The following is a 24,505-nucleotide window of genomic DNA, read 5'->3' on the forward strand; positions in this document are numbered from 1 at the left end:
AAGCCTGGTTGAAAACAGATGTCCACCGCTGAACCAAACACACAAAGATCCTCACCTGGACTTTTCATTGCCCTTAATGAGTCCATGTCTTTCTTCCACCATTCACTGAACAGCAGAAAGTACCACTAAGAACATAAAAAAAAACATTTTCAGGTGGAATAATGCAATAAACAGGTGCCCTCCCAGATGAACTGGGCACTTGCCAGCTCCTGTGATTGGGGCTTTAAAGGATGAAGCACACAGAGACGTCTTAGCTAGGAAGCAGCACTAGCGGCTCAGATCTGATCTCACCATGAACTGGCTCATGCCAGGCACAGGTTCTGAGGTGGGTCACGATAGACGAAGGTCTGTGCACAGGGTCTCGCCAGCCTTGCTGGGACACCTGAGACACCAAGCTCAGACTCCAGCCAGATGCAATCATGCAGCGCGGACATCTTGGGGCTGAGAGTCCCACAGCTGGACTTCGGTGATGCAATGCACACAAAGCGGCAGTATTACCGTGCCAGGTTTCTGTCGTAGGAACACGACTTGAAAATGTCCTGTCCTGCCTCAGGCCTTGCTGGTGCCACCTGTGTGCTGCTTGGCATTGGCTTGAGGAAGCATGGTAACTTCTGACCACCTCCAACCTCCATTCAGTGCTTTGGGGAGGGGAGCTGGGTGACCCACCTGTTAGAGCAGCCTGCCACCTGCCAAGCCCTCTCCATCATCTATGGGCACACACGTGCTCTCCCTTCCACTCCATATGCTATTAAGAAAAAAGAAAGATATTCTGCAACATTTGTGCTTTTGATCTCCTTAAAATCCCTTTAGCATCCCCTCTTACAAAGTCTTGCACAGCAGTGACATACCAAAAGGGCTCTAGGGAAAATTGCTTTATTTACTTTCTTCTTTAGAAACACTTTTAACAGTTTTAAGAAATGAAGTTCTTTTAAAAATAAATGAAATCACAACCTCAGGAACGCTCACCATCTACAGCACCATGGGTGCTGGGAGTTGCAGGCTTAGGGACCTCACCATTAAGGTGGGAGTGTTGTGAACACCTCCGATCTATGCTCTGGAGCTCAACAGGAAAACAAAAATGCTCCAGTGTGGTTGCACTTTCTTCTCCCCACCAGCTGACACTTCGGGGTCTAAATTAAAGCTATTTCTGCAGCTGGTTCAGCCAGCCACCTCTGCTGAAGGGCTTTAGCTGAAGCAGGTCAAGCCACCACGCAGCAGCCTGAGGAAACGGAGGAGCCTCATTGCCCACTGCCCTCCCACACGGCGGCCCATTCACCCCAAAAGGCTGGCTGGGCACAGCGAGGGAGGAGAGCAGCCACCGCACCCCGGGCCTCAGGGAAGCCAGCGGCAGAGGCACGGGAACCAGCTGGGAAGCAGTAGTGTTGTAGCCAAGTTCAGCCATTTGGCAACTGAAGGCACTGCCGGCCATCGGGGGTCTGCTCCAGGCGTCTGCACGCTGCTGGTTGGGGACTGCAGCAGACACAGATGTTGCATAAACAGAAAGGGAAAGGTTATCAACACATGAAAGCGGGGATTTTCCCAACAGAAAACCACCTGCTCTGCTCTCATTTAAATGCAATTTTCCAGCCAGCCTGCAGTGCCTCCAAACAGTGCCAGGCACAGCCCAGGGTCTCCAAAAGCAACACCCAGGGACACGTCACTGGACCTTGTGCCTAGATGCCACCTCTCCAAACTAAAAGAGTTGGTTTCTTGACACAAGAGATCTCAACTGGATTCAGGTTTTGTTTACATCAGACTACCGCCTCTACCCAAACCAGGAGCAACGCTGCTGACCTGCCTGGGTGAAGGAAGCCATCTGCTGATGCCCAGGGCTGCTAGCTCCCCACAGCATGTCCTCGCCGTGAGCAGAACACTGGACACACACAGCGGGAGCCTAACAGGCCTTTGAAGAATTATATGTGGTGTTTAGGGCTGCTGGGGGAGTGGGATAAAACTACTCAGAAAATATTCTTTGCCAAACCCATGAAACTGGAAGATATTTGGAGGGAGATCATAAGTTGCAGATGATATTTACAGGGGCTGTTACTTATACCATTTCCCAAGCTTTACCTTCTTGGGGATGGAATGGGGTTTTTATAGGAACTGGCACCAGTGTTTAAAACACATAAATCTTTGTTACTGTCTGTACAGTGATACTTCCAGCAGGGCTCAGGCTTTAAGATCCAGATCCGTCTGCAGTCCCACCTTCACAGGTCCAATCACCTCACAGCACTGAAATCCTCTTGGCACAAATCCGTATGGATGTGGTACGTATTGCTGCAGAGAGCTGGGTGCCACCACAGGCTGGGGACTCCTTGCAGCAGGGCACAGAATCACACGAATATTCCCCCTCCATTCCCAACTCCAAACACTCTTCACTATGGAGACCACAGCCACTGCCCCCCTCATCACACTGCCAGTTACGATAAATTGCTGGCATGCACCATTTGTGCTTTATCTTGAGATAGTATTATAAATATTTTCATCCAAAAAACTCTAAAAACAGGAGGGAGGGGTTAAATACAGGCTTCACCCTCCTTCTCAATATCAAACGTCAGAAAAATCTAGGCGAATAGGTCAAAATTGGTGTTAGCCTAGAAACAGAGATCAAAACTCAGCAGCCAGCCATCCCAGAGTTCAGTGAGCCCCAACTTAACCTCAGCACCCAGAGATGTCTCTTGCTTTGTTCTTCCGCTGGTATCTTACATCCAAGGGATCAAATCCCCTTTCTTTGGACCCAAACAGTGCCCAGCGAGGAGTTCTGGCTGCGTAATCAGCTGCTGTGAAAGTCTTGGATCCACCGCTCCTCTCGTGCTCTCGCACCAGCTCCTGGAAGCGCTCGTAATTGATCCAGGTGCACCACTCACCATTGATCTTGAACTGGAAGGAAAAGAAACATGGTACTGAGCCAGGGAGCAATGAGTACCACCAAATACCACATTTCTACAAGACACTGGTTACCCAGCTGTAGTCTTTTTTTAATCTTCAAGCCACATTAAGGTCCAGGGGTAAAGCTATCCAGAAGCTAACACGGGATAACTGCTTTAATAGGAAAAAAAAAATAATCTAGGTGGACAAATACCCAGAACTCATTGTTTCTGAGCCACATTATAACCACACGGTTTGACACCACGCACAAATACAGGATGGCTGTTTTTCTTACAGCTTCAGCCATTTAGCGCTGTCTACCAGCTGTCTACAAGGGGTTGACTGTTGGGTGCTTTGCTGGGCCCTTCAAAGTACCAGATCCTACCACCACTTTGGCCCCACTTTGCCAGAAGAACAATTCCATCGTGCATCCCAAAGCCTTCCCAGGCATGTCTGCCCTTGCCAGGTGTCACTTATACCTGAAAGACCTTGGTTTAGAGAACTGGAAGAGCCCTGGAAGAAACATATAAATAACAGTGATAGCCAGGCACCCCTCGATAAACAGATCCTTCCAAGGCCAACCAAAACCCCTGTTCAGAGCATGTGACACTGACTCCAGACACCCACAGCCTAGCAAAATGGTAACAGGAGCAGTGCCAGAGCCTTGTGTGCACAGAGTATTGTGGTGATTGGCATGGATTTGGTTCTTTGAAAGGGGCAAGAGGGCTGTGTTTGGGAACAGGGAAAGATAAAAAAAGTTTAAGGACACGAATCCTCTTTCCATACGAGAATTTTAAAATATTGTTTATTTTGACAAGCTGAAGCTGCATTTGTCTAGCAGACCTGCTCTGCTAATTTAGCAACATCCTTGACTGAATCCTCAAGCAGGATTTATCTGAACTAAGAGCTTATTATGCATTTCATCCCCACCCCCACCCCCACCCCCCCCCCCAAAAAAAGAGGAAGACTGACTCCCTGTTTTTTTCAAAAACATAATGGCTATGGATTTAAAATGGCACTTGACTTTCTGCCCAAGAGCTAAAAGCTTTTTTGGTTGGAAAAAATGCTGACACTCACAAAATTTTGCAGTCAAACATTGCTAATGCTAATCTATTGCTGCCTGCATAATTACAATGAATTCTTGCAGGAGTCATCCTCTCCACACGGAGCAGAGATATCAGACTGCAGAGTCATAACAGTGGGGAACAAGTCTCACGGTAAATACACTTGCCCAACGCTCGCTCTTTATACGCCAAGGTGGAGGCCATGCTTCACTGAGGCAACACAGCCTCCCCAGTGTGTGCAGCCACCAGTAAAGCAATAGAGGAGACAACACATCACCTGTAAAGCAGCAGGTCCCAAACAGGATCCAGGCTCAGGAGACTTGCACTTCCTTCACAGTGTGTGTGGAGGTGCTGGTGACGCGTTCACACACCGTGCATAGGACTACCTGTTCCCCCCAGATCTGATTCACTAACTCAGCAAATTCTTATGCAAACTTGGTGGGGGGGGAGGCCCACGACCCACCAACCAACCCACAGGATCCAGCAAAGCTTTTAACACACATGGCACACAGGAGAGCTGTTCAGCACACAGGCTGTTGAGCTTATTCCCACAATGGGTATGGAGCACTCCTAACAGGTCGGATGGGTCCCTAGATAGCCTTGAGGCCAACCAAGAGAAATCTAGCACATAAAGAACAAAAAAGCTGCCATCTGAACTCAGCTGAATAGGTAATTCAGCAAAGCCCCTTTCCTTGAAAGCTAATGGCATGCTCCAGTCTCCGGATGGAAGGGGGAGCTTGCAATGAGCTGTTAACCCTGTGGTCAAGAGTAGCTCAGCAAGAGCACCAAAGCCACAGGAGATACTGGTGCCACCCAGACCCGCTGAAACAAGGGTATGGACTGCAGCCACCATCCCCAACCCGAATAGTGGCATTGACATCTGCCTCTCCAGAATCTTTAAGTCAGAAACTGCAAGAAAACAGCATTCTATTACCTGCAGGAGACATTGAGAAGTATTCCTAGAAGCAGCCCTGCTCAGACCATTGCTGGTCAAACCAGTCAATGGTGATGCAGCTGCACTCACAACTGATTTAATTGGCAATGGGTGGGTAAAAAACCACCATCCCATGAATGGGCCGGCATCAGTGCTGGCATTCATCATCCACAGCAGCTTCAACATCAGTATGACACTATCACTGCCCAGCCAAGGGCAGAAGCGGTCTTGCACACGGATGAGTCTGACATGAGTTTCTGGGACACAATCAGATGGTTTCTCTCTTTTTAGAAGCAAACTATTCCCCACCCCCCCGCCATCCTCCACTCCCCACTGTATCATGCTGTGGCTGTATCTCACCAACATCAGCTGCTCTTCCATGGAGTTAGTGACCTCTGACAAGACTAGCAGCAGAAGGAAAGAAAACCGAAGATCTTCCAACACCAGCCCCTGAAAGTCCCCATCCCCTGCAGTCAGGCAGCTAAGCTTTCAGAGGCCACCGGAGGAAGCACAGCAGAGCGAGCAAGGATGCAGCTGGCCTGAAGGCAGTGGGCCCAGGCCCACCAGCTTTTGGGGCTGGGTTCTTGAGCAAGGTGGGACACAGAGGTGGCTTAGTGAGCGGCAGGAAGGGACCTCTGCCCTGTCCTCCCCTCATCACTCACTCCCTTTAGCATAAAGCACTACGTATGCTTTCCTGGGGATAAAACCCACCAGGTTTGCATATGCATGTGCATTGCTCTGTGTCCTGAACTTTGGCTAGGTCACCAAAGTAAAATTTTAAGCTATTTAATTTTGACTCCATCTGAACGTGCAGCTCCTGGGACTGAAGAAAGCCATCAGGGCTAAGAGCAGTCTGCTGCAGACCAAGGTGACGATACCGTTCCCACCAGAACAACCAAATGAAGGCTGCCTGGGATTCATTACAAAAGAAGATTAAATAATATTAAATATTTTCAGTGCTGCAATAGCAGAGCTATAAAACACGAAGAAATGAGAGCAATCCTTTAAGTGTGTCATGGAAAGCAATTACTTCTGCTGAGGAATAAAAAAAAATAGACAAAGATGGGGTGCAGGAAAACAGCCTCAATTACCCACAAGATTTATAGATTGGATTTTAACCATTTTGTGATTATTCATAAGTAACAAAAGATTTAAGACTCAAAATACTTTCACAACATTCATATAACCAGCGAGCCAATACTAAACATCAGTGTTATTTCAGACTAATGTGGTCAGGTTTTTTATTGAAATTTTCACTACCTGGTTAAGTCTTTTAAGATGATAAACACACTGGCAAAAGATAAATGGCTGAAACTTTTTTTTTTTTTAAGCTAACATCATAAAAAAAAAGTAATAAAGCTACTTCAGTTGGCTCTGAAGCCAAGCTGCATTGCCTGGAAAGGCAAACTTGCCCACCCTGAGGGCACTTTACTTGAGCAGCGAGATGATACAGGAGCCAGGGCATGCCTTTCCCTCAGAGCTCATGCTCCCAGAGTCCCTCACTCTGGTCCCCAAGCTCCAGTCCCCATGGTCCCATCACCAATTGCTCCCTACAGCACTGCAAAACCTGCCTGATTTCTGCAGATCACACAGCCAGGGCAAGGAGCTCTGCCCCTAGCAGGAGTTAATGCTGGGAAAATGAGGAAACTCATAACAGCCTTCAAGCCCAGAAAAGCAGATCTAGGTGTGATGCTGGACCATGACTGGGGACGTGTGTCCAGGGGTTACACACCTCTGCCTGGACTGGGACAGCTGGACCCAGGGGAGCCACAAGGCAATGGTGCAAAAGGATGGAGCTACCTACGTGGGGTTGTGCTGTCCATGGACATCGCCAGCCCCTCTAACAGTCTATAGCAAAACTAGTATATATACAGCAAAGACAACCGGGAGCAAGGACTAAAATAGAGAGGCAAGTTAACTGGGAGCACCAACAGAGCATGGCTAACACCTCCCTTTTCTCTTACAACTCCCAAGAGTGGATACAAACAGGAAATTTCTTTAAATTATCTTTTGTAGTAGGTTTACAGCAGCTCCAAATGATGCTGTAAGCAGAGAGAGAAGCTTCTTGCTACAGAAACCCATCAACATTCATGGAGGAGAAAAGCCACACTACATATTTCTTTTCTTATCAACATATTTGCATAAGCAATTTTGGGGGGGAGGGAGGAATGTATGCATATATTGAGGACAATATAGTAGTACAATTTACTACATTTCTCCAGACATGCATAACTGCTGAGAAATAAACACGAGGTTTATGCAAAGGGATAAAATAGAGGAGAGGCAGAGACAGTGACACATGAAATGCTAACACTGAAAAATGGAAGTCAGCCAAAAATCAATTAGTTTGTCCTAAACAAGGATAATGTTATATTTTCTTCAGAGAAAAACACACTGAAATGGGGTGGCTCCTCTTCATCCGTTCACTCTGATCTTTCTCCACACAAAAATATGAATGTATTTTCAGGAAAGGACTAAACAGTATGGGCTACCTAAGAGAATAAAACCTAGAAGTGGGGCAAAGCCTGCTGTGGCTCCTTGCAGACCTCATCCTTGCAGAGCAAACCCTGGGCTGGAAGGACAGAGGCTGTCCCCGAGGCAGAGACGACCCACAGGAAACCTTTCTCTGTGTTTCTCTGTGTGATGAGCTGTGTTGCAACGCAGCATCCCCAAGGAGCAGAGGGAAGAACTGGGAAGAGAAAGCAGAGCTTTGGGTCTTGCAACAACTACTCTTTAATTACTTGAGGACACGAAGATTTAGTATTTCAACAAATAGATTCTTCCCCAGGCAGATGCACAGGGTCTAATAGTTAAACACGGCAGTTTTACACGTTGCTTTAAAGACCACACAAAAAAGTAATGTGGGAAGCAGGGAAAACAGCATGTACTTCAGTTGCAGGGAGGCACAGAACTGGCGTAGCGTCATACAGGAGGGCAGGGAAAGCCCACTGCTCCTCTGATGCCTTTTTAGTTATGGTTTCCAGCATTTTAAAACCTGTCTTTGCCAAATGTTTCAGTCAACACTTATTTTGGTTTGCACATAGCATGAGACATTAAAGGAGCATTTTGCAAAAGCAAGTCTCAGCAACTCGGCTTTTGTAAGGCCAGCAGGTCTGACGCTTCCTAGTCCGCAGTTACATCCCATCCTGAAAAACAAATTAAACCCAACTGCCAGCTCTGCTCTTAGACATTCAGAAATGATTAAGTCCTTCCCCCTGCCTAAGCACTGAAATCCCAGCCAAGCAACACAAGCTGACAGCTCACACGGGGGCTCTGTGCTGCTGGCATGCCTTGCTCCCTGTCTCTCCCCACAGAGTGGCTGGATCCAGCACTGTCTTCACAGCCCTTTCCTGGCTGCCACATGCAAACCAACCCTCAAGTGCCAACAGCAGTGCTGCTGCCCATGGCTTTGGTGAGCCAGGGCTGCAAGATGCAGTCAGTGTTGCATGCTCTGTGTTGCAGGCAGGGGGTTGCTTTCACAAAAAAAACCCACCCCAAAAAACCCCAACACAACCCCACCCCAAGAAACCCCAACACAACAAAGAAAACCAACAACAAAAAAATTGTTTTGTGCACAAAGACTTTACGGGAGGTAATGCATTCACAGTCCATCAAACATTACAGTCCCTGCGGAGCCTGAGCATTTAAACACAGAGGGATTTAAACAGGCCCAATACTACATCCCATTTATATTCCTTCTTGAGAAGAAAACTTATCTTTGAATTATCTTTGGAGAAGCAGTCAGGATATCCTCAGTCTGTTTTTCAGTGGCTTTCCTTGAAATATTTTCTTTGTTGAGCTTAAATACATTCTTTTGCTATTAAGGAAAAGCATTGTCCTCAGGAGATGGAGAGTGGCTTTGCACACAGGTCTTAAGCAGATGTATTTATAATTCCATGCTTACATAACTATGTGGTCCTGAAATTCAAAAACTTGTTTTCAAGTATCCACACAGCCTCCTGCCAGCTGTGCAGACTGTCCATCTCAAGCCAGGTGAGCTCACAGCCCACAGGGTCACTGAAGACCACTTGTCCCCACACTACAGGGCTTATATTAATGGTATTTTGAGATTAAAAGAAAAAAAAAATCTGTGGTAGAAATGCTTCTCTCCTTAGAAGCCGTGGTAGCAGCTGGTACCACTCAGGAGCATCAAAACACCACAAGTTTTATCAATCTGCAGGGATACATGTTATTTATTATATATTTTTTATTTTATCTATATAACTATATATTAACAATATATATTTTAACATATATTGATATATATGCAGCCAGGATGCACACGAAGTCTTCATATATAAATTAAAAAATATATATTAATAGTATATATTAAAATACATATTACCACATATGCAAAAATAAATCCGTCCCGGCTACTTTTCATACTGGCTGCAACTGGCCATGTGGCAGGGCAGTAGTTAACACCCAACATCCCTTTTATTTCCTCTTACATTTTCATTGTCAGCAAAGAGACCAGGAGACACTTACAGACCCCAGGTCTGCTACAGCACGTCGGTCTCAAAGGAACAGCACAAAGCTTGCGGAGAATCCCTCTATGAGCCACATCCACACATTCAGTGGGCTAACGTACACATCTGGCTTTTCTATAATGGACAGACAGAAGTCTCATGAACCATCTAGATGGTGCAGCTGGGCTCTCGCAGTCAGCAGGAATTTAAATACTGCAGCAGCTGAGGCCATACGTGAAGCTGGGGGGGTAGGTTCATCCCGCTCTCACTGTGACTGACCTGCCAGTCTTTACCTTTGTGATTCCCCTTCTGAAAAATAAAATCACATCTTCCCACTCCACTTCCGAGTCATTTGGCTTATAAGCAGTTCAGACCACTGGTACACAAAACAGGAGATGCCCAAGTAGAGGGTAATGCCGTGTCAAATGTGTTACTTGGGAATTAGTTACCACTCCAGATTTGCAATGCAGCAGCTTTCAGCTGCTGGTCTTCAATTGCTGGTCTCCACCACCAGCCACTTCTCCGGGCATGACATCAAAAAAGGCTTCTGTAAAGATGATCTTGATGGCTCAAATCCTAGCTCCTGAATTTAAATTTGAAGGCTGCCCATCATTGCAATAAACAAAACAGCTTTTACACTGTCACACAGGGTATTATTAAACAGATCATATATAACGGGAGTGCAAAGCACTTACATTATGCAACCGCGATGACTATTTTCACCACCTGCCAGTATGAAGCTCTCCAAGTCAAACAAATAATTCATTGAATTATTACACACAGTTTCTCACCTAATTAAGGCTCACAATTATTTAAGGCTCCCTTTGTTTGACAGTGGAAGTGACTGAAATGGAGTCACTCAGGAAAAGAAGAAATATTGTAGAATAATTAATCTTAACAGGGTCATATTGCTTGTTAAAAAGCTAAAATCTTTTGTTTTTAATTACCACTTGTAACCTCAGGCTTTAGGGGGAAGAAATAAAGATTAAGGTGGTTATTAAGTTACAAATGCATGCAACAGAACAGCACAGGGGCATGCAGAGGCAAGTCTCACTACATGCTGTGTCCATGGGGCTAAATGAAAATCTGCAGGGACACCAAGCCCTGGGAACAACAGAGTTTTAAACTCCTCAGCAACGTTGCAGACAGTATCTATGAACAGTTAACAGTACCGAAAGTTTCCATCAATTTTAGATGGGAACAAAAAGTAGCCTTGCAGTTATATGTTCAGTGAATTAAATAAGTGCTCATTAGCAATCAGACATCTTACAGTAGATGAAACACCTTCTAAAGCTGGCAACTAGAACGCCTGGAAATGGGATCCGCTGTTGTGTTTTTCAAGAGAGTGAAACCAAAAGGCAACACGAAACCAACGCTGACCCGACCTGCGCAGCTGAGCAGGCACCGTCCCCCACCAGTGCTGCATGGCCCCATGCCTGTGGGACCAGTCCTCTGCAACTCGTTAGCTTCTATTTATTATATCTAATCTCGCATGAGTTAGTCTAAAAAAAAGATTCATTATTGCAGATTTTTTTTTTTAATCCCTACCCACTGCAGAGCAGAACATCTCATCTGCCAATTAAGCCAGGGCTACAACCAGACAGTTTTAATTCCAGTGGATGAAAAATGGATTACTTCAGCACAACTGTGATCATCTTTTAATAACTAACAGATCAAGCACAGCAGAGCCACCTTCCTATTTGGAAGGAGACAACGGAAAGAAAAAACCTTCAGGAAACGTAACACTCGTACTCATGCCTGCACTAAGGCTATTCTTTGGCTACTGAGACACCTTGTCCTCAGCTGGGGAGCAGCGTCATCCCCTGCATCTGCTGCAGACACAGGGATGTGGCATCTACTCAGTGACCTGAAGCAGCAACTCCAGTTTGCTTTCCCCCTTTCACAGTAACGCTGTCACAGGTACAGGGTAACTGATGGGTGAGCAGGCAGAGAACATGACCCAAATTCTGGATCTGGGATGCTTGATCACAAGAACAGTTTATGCTCTCCGAATGATTTGCAAGGCAGGAAGGAAATAAAGTGTGATGGACTATTTTTCTGTAATATAACCCTTGTTAGTCAATCTGCAGCTGGTAGTTAAGTGCTTCCTTTTCCTCCCTAAATATAGATGAAATGCTCAGCATGGAACAACTTCAACGCCTTTCACCCAACCTCTCAAGCCTTCTGCAAGTGCAGCCAGGATGCACGTGAAGTCTTCATGTCCCATCCAAGCCTCCATGGTGCAGACACAGGCCGTGCTGGAAAACCCGGTGGGAAAGAAAAGGCTGATTCCCTCTTTGCTGGGAAGATTTCTTCGTTGATGGAGAGTGATGAGCACCTTCGGTCAGGCTACTATCTTCTCCCAACTCATTTCAGTTCAAACTAACCACGACACCTGCCTCGGAGGTACCCTGTGTAACCTCAGCACTGCATTTTGATTATGGAAATGAAATGATTACAAGGACCTTCCTAAAATCATCTACCTTGGGTCATTTTGTGGATGCCAGGCTCACACTGCCATGCTGGAGAATGCAGTGCTAACCCAGACCACGTCAACCAGGGAAATAATCCAACTGGTGAGGCAAGGGAGGTTTGGGACACAAGACTGCCTCCACACCACAAGGGAACATCTGGATCCAGGCTATGGACTTGGATCTGCTTCTGGAAGTCAGGTGTACCCATTTATTAAGGTAAAAAAAGAACAATGGCAGCCACCCTTCTGAACCCACCAGCCTTTCATTTCATCCTGCTAAGTGAGACATCCAAAGACAGCAAAAAGCAATGGGATTTCAGAACTATTCCCTGTGCCACGCATAGCTAATTGACACAGAAATCAATCCCAGCATCACGGGTGAGAGGCAGGGATCCTCACACCTACTAGAAAACTTGCTAAGGACCAGAGCGAGCAGCTAGGACACAATACAAACTGAACTAACGAGAAACTTGTGGCTGTAAAGCAACAGGGAGAATGTAGCTGGAAAACAACCCACTTGCAAAAGCAAGGTAGATATTTAAATGAATGTAATAGAAGAGAATTGGCAGGCAAGCGTTTTAACACAATGGAGAAAGTGGTAAACACAAAGCAAATTCAACAGACCAAGGCAGAGGGGTTTAGTCTATAAATTACTAAGATGCTAACTTTCACTCAAAAAAATCTTTGCTTGCAAGGCAGCTGCAGCACATTCCCCCTTCTTAAGCACTTGTTATGGTTGTCCTGAGGATACACTTATGGTTACAATCCAGGAAAAACAGCGCCTAACATCTCTCTGGAAAAGGTTACTCGAATTAATTGTTAAATGATAAAGCTGCTGCTGTCTCAGTATCTCAGCCATTAGTTCAACAGTGCTGTAATAAATTAAGTTTTTGTACCGTGGTGTTTATAGGATTTGCTACAAAGAAACAGTTACTCAAGAACTTAGCCCTATTGCCACAGAATCAGAAAGGATGGAACCAAAACACACTGGGCACCTCTCAAGAATAGATGGAAACCTGTATGTGGAGGGGAGCAGAAAGCTGGGAGGAAGATGCAGGAAAGGCAGGGAAGAGGAGCTCTCCCACCCATGGGAGCCCAGACCAAGCCAAGGAAGGGCTGCACTCAAGCCTAGCTCTCCTTGCTTGTCCTTCAGGCTCAAGCAGCTGACACCCAGTTGGAAACAAACACCAAAAAACAACAACAAAAAAGTGGAAATACCAGTAACTAATGGTTTCTCAGGTTATGGTGAGTGAGGCACAGGCATTCTCTGTGTTATTTTTTTAGGCTCTATGAAGGGTAACTGGAAAACAAACATTTTACTGTAAGGTTTCAAGTTATGAGATTTTTTTTAAGGTCTCCTGGGATAGCGCAGGAGTGCCAGATCCAAAGCTCTTTGCGGTGAAGTGGGACATATCTCACGTCCTGAGACTCACCAAGTCCTGAAGGCTCTCACAAGCACCTCACCTGTAACTGCAGAAAGACTCAGACACCAGGAACCCACTCCTGGTCAGCAGGGTGCATGTGCCTGCACGCGTATGTGGGAAGAGACTTGGAAGCCCAATAATACACTCTTTGAGACACTGAGGTATCCTGAAAATGCAACAGCTCTAGTCTCTGTATCACCTCTTGATTTCCCGAGAAAAGAAAATAACACCAAACGTACAAACTTCAGTTTCCTCTACCTAAAATCCCCTGTTTCTACCTAAATCCCTGGGCTTAAGAGACATCAGAGCCGACATTCTAAACTATCACTCATCAGGTAAGCATATGCCCATCAACGACTCTCCATAAATCAGGAAGCAGTGGCTGCAAGCAAGCAGCATTATTTCTCTGACATTTTCAACTTTTTTATACAGGCTGGCATTTCAATATTGGCATTTAAAATTAATATGAGCACTGACCACCTCAAAACTCAGACCTAGAAGAACACAGTGAAATAAATCACATTTCCTAATGATTTTTATTACCATCTTCTTGCAACTCCTTAACTTTTTTAAGATACCTTTGATTTTGCAATTAATCACTAGTTTGACTGTTCCCAGAGTACAGGTTTGCTGCAAATAATATACACTGACAAATTTTATTCTCCACTGGAGCCTGAAATTCAAAATTAAATGTAATAGAAATAAATTTATTTTTTATTAGTTATTTTAGTACTGAGTATAAACTGTTTCCAAAAGACACCCTCTCCTAATGGCTTTGGAAAGCAAAGCAGCTGTTGAATTCCTCCTGGGCCGGTATCAATCTATTCTTGTTACTAACAGTGTTACTTAAATTATGCATCAAGAAGTTCGGTGGCAATCTGTTTCCTTTCTTTCCCTGGGCCCTTCACTTCAGAACGGAAAAGAGTATTTTGCAATCAAGGATTTGCTCAGGCACAGTTGCCAGTGGCAACAACCAAGACAAGACTGTAAATAAAGCAACTTTAAATAAAGCAACTTTAAGGTGAATTAAAAGAAAAATAGTGCCAGGTATCCCATTTTCCTCTGCTCTTTTACAGCTGTTCCCATAAAACTGCAAATTGCAAGTAACAGTTTTGTAACTGTGCAGAAGTTTTCAACAATGAAATTCTAATAATGCTCAAATGTGGCTTTAAAATGTTTTGGAGCTTTTGCAAATGGCGATTTTAACTAGTTATTCCCTGCACGTACTGTGAATCACCTCCCATGGAAATCCCTACACCACCACTCACTAAAAGCAGCTCCCATTTAAGCAAGGGACATGAGAGCGCTCGTGACTTCAACCACAAGCAAAGAATATGCAAAGAGAAAGATCATCACAATTAGCATAATAAGTAGCTGCTCCACTAGTTGCCTAGCTAGCACATTATTAAACACTTTTATTCTTTCTATTAAGCTTTTCTGAAGCTCAGAAAGCAAAATTGTACTTGATATTTTTCATATCCAGCATCCTTTAAATCTAGTATTTTTTTGGCGTTGCACTTTATTTCAAATTGTGTTGATGGTATTTAAGAAGGAACCCAAGTTTCAAACAAAATGTTTTCCACACAGGCTGTTGAAACACGCTTGGCCTGTGAGGCACTCCAATTGCATAAAGGGACGCTGGACTGGTGTCACAAGGCAGCACCACTACTTCTTCTCCATCATTAAGATGGAGAACGCATGTAATTGTTCTAGCTGCTTCATTTGTCCTGCAAAAGAGTTTTGCAGAAAGGCAGCTCCAGTTCAAAAGGAAAACATCCTCTGTTAACTCTGCCAAAATTATTTCTCCAAAGGAAGAAATACACATTATCTTAACTCTGACTAAAGGGAAGGATGTTCTATAAATTTCTATAAAGTTCTAGCAGGCATCACGAAGATGCAGAAGAGGAAAAGCACAACACTAGCCTATTCTGGTGTAACTTTCTCAGCAAGCTGTCTATGCCACTGAAAATCATCATGAAAATACAGAAACAAGACAAAGCCAGCTGACCCACCTAAGCAAGATTTGTTCTTGCCTTTCTCAAAATGCAAAGCGAGTGTGACAAAGCACAGGAGATACTTGCTTCTTGTCTGGATCCATGGGAATGCTGCGAGTTACCACGAAGAGCTGCAACCTGTAGTGGCTTCAGTAACTATTCCACAGCATGCTCTGCAATATACGCTAATGCATTTTTTTCCCCCAAGAAAATATCCAGCTAACTCTAGAGAGAGTATGTATTGGAACAAGGCAATTGTACAACACTTCCAAGAAGATATGGTGCCGCTATCGCACCCTGACAGTCTCACCTTTTTATGAGCTACCAGAAGACAGTTTGAGTGTTCGTGCTCGCATGCAATTTCATAGTCGGGGATGAGGTCTGCCAGCTCCTGGACAAAGCGCACCACCTCCTCGTGCCAGGGGACGTTGGCCATGGTGAGGCTGCTGGCTGAGCTTTCACCGCAGTATGTCATGCCCTGAAAAGAAATACGGAAATCAGAGTCAGCTTAACCCTTCACAAGCTCAGGGCAGCACTGGCATCAGTCAGAGCAAACCCTGGCAACAGTCTGCTCTGTCCTCCCCTTCACGCTGTATCTTATGGAAAGGTAACAAATTTGAAGATGGCATTAAAAACAAACAAAAAAAAAAGAGAGAGAAATAAATCTGCCTCTCCCTCAGTGACCATCACCAAACCACTGTGTGCCTAGGCTTCTCCAGCAGAAAAAACACAGGTTAGTCCTTATTGTGGAAAGCAGCTTTAAAACCATGCAAACAGAGGATGTTCGTGCTGCTCCTGAGCCACCAAAGGCCCTTTGAATAAGTCACTTGGTCTTAAAACACGACATGCCTGAAAGAAAGTCTCGTGAACATCCAATGCAACAAGTCAGCATGACACTTCTAGAGATACCTGTCCTATGTGCCACAGAGATAAGGACCTTTCCCCTTCCAAGCCAAGGCTGTGATTTCTGCCACTGTCCTCTAATATTCATATAAATCTCATTCTGGCCCCTCGTAAAACTCCATGGGGATAAAAGCATCTTCCCTGGGCTCAAAAACAGAGTTTCCCCAGAAAAAACAGGGCTTTGCTTCTGCCCCTCTGCTCATCTAAGCTGTTTTTGTGCAGTAGCCAAGCACCTAACAATCCTTAACAAAGCCAGGAAGTCAACATCTTCGAGAGGGACATGTTCCTACCCTCCTTTTACAGCCTGGAAAAAAGGGAGACAAGATTTGCACAGGCCATGGGGCAAGCTGTAGGGGAGGAAAGACAGCCGCCCTGGACAGCATTGTGGCACTGCTGGAGCTTCATCTTTCTAACCCAGCCTGCCTCGCCTCTGGTCTGCTCCTCTCCATGGCAGCACTGCTCCTCTGACTTCCAGTTAACAAGACTTACAAGACTGTAAGAAAATTTCAAGGCTTTGTAGGTGCTGCTCTTTGTTGTTCGTTCATTCCTTGGGAGGCAGAAATAACCCAGTTGCTCAGCAATGAGCTTGCTGTTCAGAGGTGACCACAGCATAGACCACAAAAGCTGGTTTGCTGCTGGCTCTGCTGCTGCATCCAGCGATTCCAGGTTCCACCAAGATCCTCAACACTGGCGTGAAAGGATGAACACAAAGCCTCATGCGGCCACATGCTTCTAGAAACCAGGTGGAGAACTCTGCCCAACCTCCTCCATCTAAAGTAACACAAGTTGCCATTTCCAAGACAGTTCTTTAATTCTCTGGCTCAGTACCAGCAGTTCTGTTTGCATGGAGGGCTGCAGGCTGCCCACCTGCCGGGGCAGGTAGTAGCATTTTAAGGAAAATATTGAGCATGCTCCTCCCTGCTTTTCCCCCCAGACCTCACCTACAGGAGAAGACAGCTACATCCACTGCTAGGCATTCAGCGCTCCAGACCAGTGAATAGAAACTGGGGACACTTGTCCAAACTGCTCAATATCCCCCTTGGATGTCGAGGGCCACGAGCCAGATAAAAAAATAACATTGGCACAGTAAAGCCAGTACAGTCAGTAAACACACAGATTTATTTTTCAGGGCTGAGTACACAAGGAAACACCCCAAAAATAAAAAGGCATTTATAAAAACTCCCTCCAGCTCACTTCACTCTTACAGTCTTTTGCTTAAACTAATTCAGTAAATACTGAGAACTGTTCAGAAAAAAAGTCCATCTCTGCCTGCACCTCCTGCATACACACTGAAGGAGGGTAAAAATCCAGTTTGGTGCACTGGAGAACCTAATTGTTTACTGATGAGTAGAAGTGACTTGATAACATTAAAAAGCAGCTTGTGTTTTGGTCAAGGGCCATCAGAACAACTGGGGAGTTTCTATAATCCTACCACTCCACAAACAGTCTGTGCTGCTTTATGAAATGCTGAGAGCTGAAGTAATGGCCCCAGGGCAAATGTCCACCCAAAACAGAGGGAATTTTTTTAATGATTGATTTGCACTGATTGCGGATCCCACACCCAATGCCACCTGCCAGCTGAAAGGCCAGCACCATCGCTCACACACCCCCAAAGCCCCCATCGCTCCTGATCTCCCGACTTGGCAGAAGTAAAGGTCATGCAACACTGGTACGTTGTATCTGTACCGATAAAAAAACACAACTAGTCCATGGCATGGGAAGTACCCAGCACATGCAAACTGATGTGATGAGCACTACAAGCACCCCCCGGGCAGAGCACGGAGAGAAGCTTCCCACCGCACATCAGCCTGTAAAGCTCTGTAGCTTGCCAGTGTGAACATGCAGGAGTAGGAACCTTCGGCGAAGCAGCTTTTCTGATTGTTTTCTGGAAAAAGACTCAAAACTAGTTGCTACTTTAGAAGTGACATTGTTCAAAAAGACACCTTCATCTCAGATTTAATTGCACTAAGCTAGCAGGGATACTGGGTTCTTTCTCCAGCTCCCTTCTCAAACACCCAATACAGCACACAGACTGAAGGAGAGCACGTCAAAGCAGGACACACGTTCCTGCTGTGCCTACACAAAGCCAAGACATGAGCACTGCTTGTTTAGGTGATTTATTTGCAGCAGAAGCTGAGCCCCTCCAGGTCACTGCAATACCCACCCCCTGCTGCCGCCAGCTCCATGCGCTGCAACGATCACTTGTCAGTGAATGCAGCCTCTCAAGTTCTCCTACACAGCACTCCACCCAACTTCAGCCTCATCATTTTGAGATCAGCTGCTCTTAAATTGGAGATTGGATCACTTGAACCTCCTGAATTACTGATTTAGTCTTAGCCATGAACTCAAATTCATTACTGCCTTGCTCCATCTTTAATTTATTAATATTCTCATAAACTAGCTCAGCAGTACGTGGCTTGCTGAGACATGTGTTTTTCTTATTTCTTTCTTTCCAAATAAAATCCATTAAAGGCTCATCCAGGTGGTTTAACCTGTGGTATTGCAACCCAGGTCACAAATCCACTGGTAGCCAAAAGGGCAAATTCACACAAGAAACAGCTTTTCTTCTAGACAAAAGCCCAACCCCTCTCTACCTCGCTGGGTTGTTTCATCACCTTTGGTCTTTGGCCCAGCTATTTCTTATTCTAGTCACAGAATCCCATCAAGCACCAGTCTTTAAAACAGAGTGCACACAATTTTATGGATGATTATGTTTTGCGTTCTCATGTTTTCCTCTGTGAAGAGCACTTCTACTACTTTTAAATGGCATTTGCATCCACACTATGTTTATGGCACCTGCTCCCAGCTGATGCTGCACTCCCAAGACCTAATTCACCTACATTTAAGTTGTTTATTGCTGACCGTGACACGTGCAGACAGATCCTTTGCAAATACTTAAAACTAGAGCAAGGTGAATCATGCAGTGCTTAAATAGGGCTACAAAAGAAACAGACTCATGCTAATTAGAAACTGTACAAGTTTTGGAAGCAATTACTTTCTCACTGTTAAATTTATGAGGGACTTCCTCTATTAATCTGCCCATGCAAACAATATTAGAGCCACATACCATAACTCAGAGCCACCGTGGAAACAGGTTGACTGTGCACAACTGCAGCCAAGCCAGGGGAGCGCTAAACAGCTATGTAGGTTAATTTTTTTAGCCCGGCTCTGAAAGTCTCAAAAAGATTTTAAATGTTCTTATATTAGAGCAGCCAGCCACATAAATAATAGGATATGTATTTCCAGAGTTCAGCTGTATAGACATGGCTCCATATAGCAATATTTTCCCTGCATTCATTATACAGATTATGATTTGAGCAGCATGAAAAATGTATGACTACAGAGGGGGAAAATTCTTAGGAAGCTACAACATGACTCATTCTTTTAATAAACTTCAAAGATATCATTTACAAGCAAAGAAAGCGGAGAAGCAAATGGAATAACTAAGTGCTCGGATGGATGATTAATTCACAAGCACAAATCAATGAAAATCAGCTTAGCAGCACACTAAATGAAAGCACATCAGCTTTCAACTTCCCCAACTTCTTAAAATTTGAGTTAATTAACAGTGCTGATACCACTTTAAAAATGTGAACAGTTGATTAGGGCACTCATGTTATATTTTTCAGTAATACACGAAGACAGTTATTAAGACATCAAGCATTAAAAAAAGGAAACCATTCTATTGTATACCCTAAGCTCTTACACCAACTTCCCTGCAGTAGCAGCATCAATGATGGTGCCTCTTAATTAGTCTTTAATAAGGGTGCTTTTAGCATCCTAATCATGCCACATAGCTTTGGCCAAAGACCTTGAAATGCAGAAGCCTTCTGAAAATCATCTCAGCTATTCTTGGTTACGCTGGTACGAATACAGAGCCACAGCGCCGGGCATGCTCTGGATTTCTGTGCTGCTGTAATGGAGCCGAGCACGCAACACTGTACTTAAGCAATGCCTTGTGCCAAGATGATTATCACTGCAGCAAGAAGCACGTTTTTTCCACTGTGATCTGGCTCCTTGCCGGAGATCTTGACAACCAGCAATCATTTTAATCCACAGGACTACGAAGGAAAAATTACTGGGGAACTAACTATGACAGTGCTTTGTTTCTCAACTCTGAAACTCCAGGCTTCCCAACTTAATTACTGAACAAGAGAATTTTCTTAACTCCTAGCCCACAAATTATAAATTTGTTTAATTGATGCTCATGTGAATTAACAGAAGAACAAAAGTGTCAGCCAAGCTGCTGAGTGACAGAGCCACTGTTTAAAAACTGGGGCAGCCTTGACCCAAAACAAATATAAAAAGCCTCAAATGACATGTTGATAGATTGCACTCTCTGCAATAAAAATGCTTATGATCTGAGCATCTGCATTGTCCAAATCATATTCACAAGCTTTCATGCACGTCTGCTCCTCATTGGAGTGCATTTGGACTCATTGGTTGTTTTTAATAATTGCTTTCAAGTTGATTTAACAAAGGACATTGGTTTATTTGTGTCAGTTAAATCTGAAAAGCAGGAATGGAAATGGTTAGTTATGCAGCATAACCCCAATATTTACCACCAGCTCTCCAGATGCACCACACATACGGAATATGCAGATCCGTGCTACTGCAGCCCATGAATCTTCGGCAACTCACTTGAAATCAAAGGAACTCCTCCTGTATAAGCTAAACTCTGAAACGCAGGACACAGACAAGCCATATAGATACTGAGACAGAAAAGGCCACTGTTAAAATCACTTATTTTATCACTCTGCTCCTTATACCGTGGTAAAGAGCAATAGCACATGGAGAGGTGGGAGGTTTAGAAAGACTTAGGCTGGAAGGCAGGAGGTGAATTTTCAGCCAGTGACCTGCTTTGCTACAATCCACTGCTACCCTGCCTCAGTTGCCCCAGCTGCAAAACGCAGTACATAGGGCTAGCCCTTCTTCTCCTGCAAGCAAGCACTCAGGGCCGTGGACAGAAATTTATTATTACAGACTGTTGGCTGAGCACAGCAACACTGGGCCATCACACACAGCCAGTTTCCATATGCTCCTTTTTTTTCTGCAGCTTCCCCTGGTCATATCTAAAAGCCTCACAAGCCTAATACAATTTCCATGCCCTGTGGTTCCCACTTATTGTGGATACTAACCTTTACTGAAACAAAAAAAAACCAGATGAGAACAATCCATTTTACCTTGGGTTTTCATCAGGCTTACGCTTGTACCCAAGCCCAATGCTGGAATACGAAAATACCTCCTCAATTTCACACATATATTTGTACCAAACCAAAGGCTTGGACTAAAGACTGACTTTTCGACAAAAGTGTGTGGCAGGGTCACTTGAAAACTCAAAATTTAATCATTCACCTATGTTTGCAATGAAACCTGTTATCAAGCCTTACTGTGTACGCACAACACTAAAAAACCCCATTGATGTCAAGCTGAACTCCTCAGGCACATATTAGTAACTTGTAACCTTTAGCTGGATCAACAGAAATAGCAAGCTGGGTCCCTACCTCTGTCACACACACATGCTAATAATGAAAGGAGCAACTTGCAGCAGAGGCTGCTCAGGATCCACCTGAAAGCAGCTTTCCACAGCAGTCCAGGCCAACTGGGATTTATCCAGCAGAGTGCTCAACCTCTTGTCAAGTGCTCAACAGCCCTGTGGCTCTCCAGCATGACAGGGAGGTGATGCAGCCCTGCCACTGCCTACTCTGCCACCTTGGACCATCCATGCTCTGTGTCTTGTCCTTGGACCTATGGCTCACAGTTGAGAGAATATTAACTGGTCAATAGTTTGAGTTTTTTTCAGGCATAGAAATTACACATCGCTTAGATTTATTTTATAGCAGGCACTAGGACAGGAGACTTCACCTTCTCTTCATCTAAATGCAGATGGGAATAGCAGCAAGATTCTGAATAGCTTTTTGACAGGTGGGGCAATCGCTGCTTGCTGCATGCAATTAAAAACTCATTAAAGCAGAGCTCATTTTCTTCATTATTTTAAGCACTTAAATAATCTTTATTGTTTAATATGACAAGACTAAGCAGATTGGGATAGATACTTCCCTCTGGTCCTTCCTTGCAGTCATTTACTGGGTCTTTTTAATACCATAAGTCAGTCTCAGACACTACGAGCAGGAGCTGCAGTCCCAGAACATCATCCTGAGCTTTGAACAACACCCAGCCTATCCTCCACCATGAGCTCAGCACAAGGATGCTGCACTGGATCTGCAGAGCAATCATCATGTACAAATGCTTTCAAGTGGTTGAAAACTGATTTTATGAAGACTTGAAATTCTGTGCAATGCCATGGCTCTCATCTGTGCTCTGCCTAAGTCCTGCACTCAGACAGCACCACAGGATGAACAGCCCTGGAACAAAGGACAAGCCAGGTAGGCCCACAACCCCACCACCTTAAACTGAAGTGATGGAAAGAAGCAGCAAGGCTCTGCTCAGGCAAGAAGCCACGCTACTGTTGAGAACTGCAAGATGAAGCTTCACTCTAGCAAATACAGACCACTTCCCCAGGGATGTCACTCCACTTGTGGCTCTGACCAGAGCAACCAGATCTCCCTCACCACTGCAGAACCCGGTCTGAACTGCAAAGCCAGGTATTTGCGGCTGAACACTTGACCCACATGCACAGCCTTAAAGCTAGCGGCAGCATGGAGGGGATGTGTGGACACAGCAACAATTAAAGCAGAAGTGTACCCAGCTGCGCCACAATGTGTCTGCAGTGACTGGAGGTCCAGGCTCTGTTTTCATGTGCTCATCTGGCTGTGGTGCACCAGCGTGACCCTGCAGCACACTCCATTCACAACTGGAATTAGTTCCTCAGGGCCTGATGAATATCAATGACCTGGACAAGGGGATTGAGTGCACCCTCAGTCACTTTGCAGGTGACACCAGGCTGGGGGAAGTGCTGACCTGCTTGGGGGGCAGGGGGCTCTGCAGGGGGTCTGGGCAGGCTGGGCTGGTGTCACAGTTGTATCAGGTTCAACAGGGCTCCGTGCCGGGTCCTGCCCATGGGTCACAGCAGCCCCAGGCAGCTGCGGGCTGGGGGCAGGGGGCTGGGAACTGCCCAGCAGGAAAGGGCCTGGGGGGGCTGGTTGATGGTCAGCTGAGCTTGAGCCGGCAGAGTGCCCAGGTGGCCAAGAGCACCCTGGCTTGGATCTGAAACTGTGTGGCCAGCAGGACCAGGGCAGCGATCGTCCCCCTGTACTCGGCACTGGGAAGGCCGCACCATGAATCCCGATTTGGGCCCCTCACCCCCAGACAGACACAGAGATGCTGCAGCGTGTCCAGAGCCGGGCAGGGGCTGGGGAAGGGGCTGGGGCACAAGTGTCATGAGGGAGCTGGAGGTGTTCAGCCTGGAGAGGAGGGGGCTCAGGGGGGACCTTCTTGCTCTCTACAGCTACCTGAGAGGAGGGTGCAGTGAGGTGGGGTTGGTCTCTTCTCCCAGATAAGAAACAATAGGACAAGAGGAAACAGCCTCAAGTTGTGCCAGGGGAGGTTTAGGTTGGGTATTAGGAAAAAATTCTTCACTGCAAGGGTGGTTCAAGTATGAGAACAGGCTGCCCAGGGTGATGGTGGAACTGGCATCCCTGCAAGTGTTTAAAAATACATAAATGTGGTGCTTAGCGACATGGTTTAGTTGTGGGCTTGGCAGTGCTGGGTTAATGGTTGGACTTGATCTTAAAGGTCTTTTCCAACCTCAATGATTTTATGGCTCACATTTCATAGGAAAATCCTTTTGCCCCTTTGGTTTAAGAAGGAATATAAATAGCAAAATACTGCATGTCAACACAAATCTCTGGCTTTTAACACTAAAGAGGGTAACATTGCAAAAAAGATATTTTAAAACCAGAATGTGCAACTCCCAAAAATACTTTGTACAACTATGACAGTGACATTCTGACATTAAAACAGACTAATGCAATAAACAAACATGAATCAATTTTAATAACCACATCACTGCTTCTTCCTTTACTTGAGTTTTACACAAGGGTAATCAAGGCTAATTTCTATTGGCTTAAATAAGAGAAAGAATAGGGTCCCACAGAGTTATACCACTGTAAGATAACTCATGTAAATGAGAACAAGTATTAAGGCCTGCAAGAATCTAAATCTCTATCCACTCCACCCTGTGAGCCTTTCTGAAGCAACAGTGGATTAGCTACATTCATTTTAAATGAACGTCATTTATCCCAAGTATTTAACCAGGAAATCCCTGCTGAGATGAGCCTCATTTTCTGGCAGATGCTTTGCAGTATCTTGCAATATTTTTTTAGTTTATTTGCTTTGAGCAGGACTCAGTCTTTGCCTTTTTGACCTGTCACACTGGAGTTCTGAAAAAAAATAAACAAAATGCTAAGCCCTATT

The 24,505-nt window shown here is 45.1% G+C and overlaps 1 protein-coding gene across 6 annotated transcripts in view; it reads right to left on the minus strand.

The window, feature by feature from the left end:
* Window positions 1–857: 857 nt before the first annotated feature.
* TYW1B (tRNA-yW synthesizing protein 1 homolog B) overlaps window positions 858–24,505 on the minus strand; it is a 104,994-nt gene continuing 81,346 nt past the window's right edge. For all 6 annotated transcript variants that reach the window (XM_056327221.1, XM_056327212.1, XM_056327232.1 and 3 more), the window contains 2 exons: window positions 15,537–15,704; window positions 858–2,880 (listed from right to left, as the gene is read on the minus strand). In XM_056327221.1, the coding sequence (XP_056183196.1) occupies window positions 2,659–2,880; window positions 15,537–15,704 (390 nt within the window). In that variant the 3' untranslated portion in view covers window positions 858–2,658. The remainder of the gene's footprint in view (window positions 2,881–15,536; window positions 15,705–24,505) is intronic.

Source organism: Falco biarmicus, chromosome 1 (genome assembly GCF_023638135.1).
Source record: "Falco biarmicus isolate bFalBia1 chromosome 1, bFalBia1.pri, whole genome shotgun sequence".
NCBI classification, from domain to species: domain Eukaryota; kingdom Metazoa; phylum Chordata; class Aves; order Falconiformes; family Falconidae; genus Falco; species Falco biarmicus.